The following is a 4,855-nucleotide window of genomic DNA, read 5'->3' as shown; positions in this document are numbered from 1 at the left end:
ATTTTTAATGTTTTTTTAAAGAAGTCTCTTCTGCTCACCAAGCCTGCATTTATTTGATCCAAAGTACAGCAAAAACAGTAACATTTTGAAATATTTTTACTATTTAAAATAACTGCTCTCTATTTGAATATATATTTAAAAAGTAATTTATTCCTGTGACTATTTCAGATAAATGCTGTTCTTCTGAACTTTCTATTCATCAAAGAAACCTGAAAAAATTCTACTCCGCTGTTTTCAGCATAATAATAAAAATAATAAATGTTTCTCAATCAGCATATTAGAATGATTTCTAAAGGATCATGTGACTGGAGTAATGATGCTAAAAACTGAGTTTTGAAATCACAGGAATAAATAACATTTTACAATATTTTCAAATAGAAAACAGTTATTTTAAATAGTAAAAATATTTCAAAATGTTACTGTTTTTGCTGTATTCTGGATCAAATAAATGCAGGCTTGGTGAGCAGAAGAGTATTCTTTTAAAAACATTAAAAATCTTACTGTTCAAACACTTTTGACTGGTAGTGTATGCTAGCCTATAGTTCAAAGTTAAAAGATATTAATATGAGTTAGGTGAGTCTGAGATTTTTGACAGTGATTTCACATTTCTTGTTTGTATGAAGGCTAAATACAAATAAAAGGTGAACATTAATTCATTTGTACTGTTTTTTTTCTAAAATATTATATAATTTTATAGGAGGTTTCATAGACTTGGCAAATTAATTTTTCACAAGTTTGTAGGTACAGACATCTGTTGTGGGTGTTCTTGGCAGTTTTTATGAGGCTTTTTAAAATAATGTTCATATCGATATCGATATCGGAATTATATCGTATCGAAATTAAGAAGTATACCGTGATATAAATTTTGGCCATATCGTCCAGCCCTAGTTTGATAAAACTATTTCTAAAATTGAATGCATTTTTTTTGTCAATTTAAGAAAAAAAAAAAGTTGTGTCATTGTAAATGCTAATAAAAATGTCTTAAATGATCACATAATAGTTATATTTCAGTTTTTCTTGTGATAAAGTATCTATATGAACTGTTTAAGTCATAAAATAAAACAAAAATTAAATCTATAAAATGATCCCATGATGGGAGCCCTAAAACGTTCTATATATAACCTTTTTCCGTCCTACAAAGAACCCTAAAGGGTTATTTTGTTTGAACCCTCAAAAAGGGTTGTATATAGAATAGTATCAAATTCTGCTGTAAAGCAGCTCTAACAAGTCAGTCATTCTACAGCTCAAGTCAGTTCAGTATTGAATCAGTTCAGTTACATAACTGTGTAAAAATCATCAGTTGTACATACATACTGTATATACAGGGTATATGTGCATATGAATGTGTGTGTGTGTGTGTGAGTAACAAGCAAAAGACACACCAGAGTAGTGTTTTACATTTTTCACATCTGTGTGTAGTTTGGCGTGTTTGTGGCTAATTATTTTATATTTGTGTGTAGAGTTACTACACAAAAATAAAATTTTTAGAAAATTTAAAATAGTTTTGATACAAGTGTTTGCTTTTGCAAGATGTGTGTGACGTTTTGCATGTTGTGTGTGTGTTTTGTGGTTTTGTTTGTAGAGTTTTGAGAAATGGAGCCATAGTTTCAAAAACTGTGTAAGCATTTTGAAAGAACTGTAATATGACTAAGAAAAACCTGTGTTGTTTATTATTTGTTATTAATACTGTTTTTATTTCTATGTTCTATGTTTAAGGACTTCAGTTAGGAGGTCAAACGTTCTAGAAGCTCATAATTCATGTACAGTTCTAAGGTCTGAAGAGACTCACATGAAATCATACAGGAGAGAAGCCAGTCAGTTGAGTTTGTGGCAAAACCCTTTACAATGTTTGAGTGTTGTTGTCTTTTACTGCATATGATAATTAATATTTCTTCATAATTCTTCATTGAGAATTTTTTTTAAATGTGTAAAAATCTTGACCTCGTCTCGTTCTCGTGAATCTAATCTTGTGTCTCGTCTCGTGTCTTGAGTTAAGTGTCGGCGTTAATGATAATCAAACAACAAAAGACAAGGAGAAAATCACTCCCTGCTCTTGATAGAATAGCATTTGTAGCTTTTATAAGAATGTATATAGTGAAAATTGTGCACTACCATCACATTCACATCTATGCAACCAATAAATAAATTACTATTAGCACGAAATTGTTTACAAGAGCACATATTTCTTCATTGATCTAGTCACTTGATTCTGCCCTCAAAATGCACCAGATTTATGTATTTAAATTTAAAATGAACAAAATTTTCTTACGGGGGAGCATACCCCCGGAACCCCCTAAAGGGACCGATGTGCACCCACCACAGTCTCACAAAATCCTGTGGGGACACTGGGAATGTAGAGGAAACACTGTAGGATTGGCTGTCTCAATGTGTGTGTGTATATATTAGTTCACCTTACTATTTGCGTGTGGAGCATGTATGGCACTAAATACATTTCTCCAGTAAAGCTCACACAAAGAGCAGCCTAGGGGCCCCTGACCACTTTAATCTGCCCCTGCTTCTCACAGTCAGAAACGTGCACCCCTGCCCTCCCTGACATGATATCAGCTGCCTATTAACAGAAAATAAACATTTTTTATATTACTTTTTCAAATATCGTGCTTATGCATAAAATTGCACTTTTATAGACTATTTTATAGCCCTTTTTGACTTAGATTTACTTAGATCGCTAATAATTAATTTGTGCAATCCCCGCCCCAAACCCTCCGTCCCACATATACAGCATTTAAAAACAGCGAACAAAATAAGATCCTTCATATCGGGCCTACTGTTAAATATTCATAATAAGTGACATTGTTCTCTATAATAGCGACGCCATTTAACTTCTCGTGTTTCTGCATTCATCCGGGCTTTTCCGTAGGCCTTTCGGAACTGGACAGCGGACGGACAAACATACAGAAAACAGAAGCTTAAATATGGCCATGACTACAACAGTGTCATCTGAAACACTCAGCTACTTAACAGCTATACCGAGTGGTAGTTATCAAAACTGGCACAGAATTATAACTAGTCTACGTCACAGCGCCATTTGTTTTTATCGTTTAAATGAAGAAATAGTGTAACAAACAATGTCTTACCAGACAGGAAAAGTGCACACACTCCGAGCAAATCAGAGGCCTTCATTTTCACCACTGTTCCACTAAAAAATGAACGCAGGTTCTATGGAGAAAATAGGGTGTTGTCCCTATGGTAAGTTACTCAAAATGAAAGTGAAAGGCCTATCCCAAAAATGACATTTCATAATCAAATCTTAAGTATCATTCGTGTTTTACCAAAAAACCTTTGGTGTTATGCAATTGTATGACGAGTCTTGCCTACCTCAACCCTAAACCTACCTCTTACAAAAAAAAAAAAAATAGTAATTATTTTTGTACAGTGAGACAAAAAATACGCTGTATTGATGTGCCCACGCCCAGTAGCCGCTAAAATAATAACAACAATAATAATAATAATAAAATAAAAATACAAGTGAAAAAAATACAAGCTATTTCAGTACATTCAAACACAATACTTACATTTATAGAACTAAGTCGGCCGCCACAGAACCGTCACCCACTTTGTTTGAATAAAACCCCGTATTCACTGGCGCGCTATGAATTCTGGGATAGGGTAGGCTGCGAAGGATCCATCAGATGTATTTTTTTATTATTATTTTTTTTTTAAATGCTTTATTTAGTGACAATTCACACACAAATTGACAATAAAAGCAAAAATGTCAATAAATTCAAAGACACAATGATTGTAAAAAAATAATAATGCAAATTAAGGAAGAAGAAAAAAAGAGAAAAAAACGAAATAAATCAACAACAAAAAATATGAACTATATACAGAGGGGTATTGAGAACAAATCCATATCTCTAACTACAAAATAAGTGCAAAGGTCCTTAAAAAGGATAAAGTTTCAAGGCTTTACAACAATCTATAGTCTTTTTTGCTTTAGAGTTCCTTACATCTTCCATCACTTTAAGATACTGACAGAGCTCAAATTTAAAAGGTAAAAAACTAGGTGTACTCTTTGACCATCGACATTTATGAATGTGATATTTACCTAATATAATAAACAAATTAAGAACAAAATAAAATTTCTTCTCTAAAGGCTTATCATAATAAAATAAAACATTCTTATCTTATAAAGTAATGTCAATTCCCGAAATCTCTTCAAAGAAGATCTTAAAATCACACCAAAATAATTTAGTACAAATACAATAAAAAAAAGATGGCATATACTTTCATCATTCAAATTACAAAACACACATTTCAAATCAATATCCTTCTTAAATCTTTTAATAACCTCATTTACTGGATAAATACAATGAATAATTTTAAATGAAACCTCGCGAATCTTATTGATGACACAGTATCTCCTGGAGATCATAAAAGCCTCCTCCCAGTTAATGTCCTGGAAGCGGGAAGCGGGAATTCCAAAAACTTTTAGTTGGGGGTATCCTAAAAGGCCGACAAATCTGTTTAAGAAAATTATTATTGCATTTTTTATATCCATCGGATGTATCCTTCATTTGCCGGAGAAACGGAGGACGCGCTTGAAGTCGCGTTCGAATTGCGGCAGCCTTCGTCGCGCTGCCGTGACGCAATCGGCCTTCAAACGCAGCCTTCGTAGGACGCGGTCTTTGAATTGGGACACAGCTCTAGACGCCTCATTGGCCGCACGTCAACGTCGCCGCCATATTGGTGAAGGCAACTATATCGTGACAGGCGACATACCTGACTCGTCGGCAGCTTGGGCATCTACAAACCGTCGCACAATAATAAAAACAGACCTCGGGGTATTATCTTTCACAGGTAAGACTGAACAGTTGTTTCTGTATGTTTTTTGGTC

General features: G+C 33.6%; 1 protein-coding gene across 2 annotated transcripts in view; it reads right to left on the bottom strand.

The window, feature by feature from the left end:
* Window positions 1–3,418, bottom strand: part of LOC107723882 (uncharacterized) — a 19,133-nt gene extending 15,715 nt beyond the window's left edge. Inside the window, exons 1-2 of one of the 2 annotated variants that reach the window (XM_016532612.1) lie at window positions 3,354–3,418; window positions 3,096–3,177 (exon numbers count right to left, since the gene is read on the bottom strand). In XM_016532612.1, coding sequence (XP_016388098.1) covers window positions 3,096–3,141 — 46 coding nt within the window. In that variant the 5' untranslated portion in view covers window positions 3,142–3,177; window positions 3,354–3,418. The other variant, XM_016532611.1, reaches the window with a different exon arrangement.
* Between the last annotated feature and the right edge of the window lie 1,437 nt (window positions 3,419–4,855).

This window comes from Sinocyclocheilus rhinocerous, unplaced genomic scaffold (assembly GCF_001515625.1).
Source record: "Sinocyclocheilus rhinocerous isolate Xijiao unplaced genomic scaffold, SAMN03320098_v1.1 scaffold3077, whole genome shotgun sequence".
Classification (NCBI taxonomy): domain Eukaryota; kingdom Metazoa; phylum Chordata; class Actinopteri; order Cypriniformes; family Cyprinidae; genus Sinocyclocheilus; species Sinocyclocheilus rhinocerous.
The sequence above is the reverse complement of the archived record's forward strand: the minus strand, read 5'-3'. Positions and strand labels throughout refer to the sequence as shown.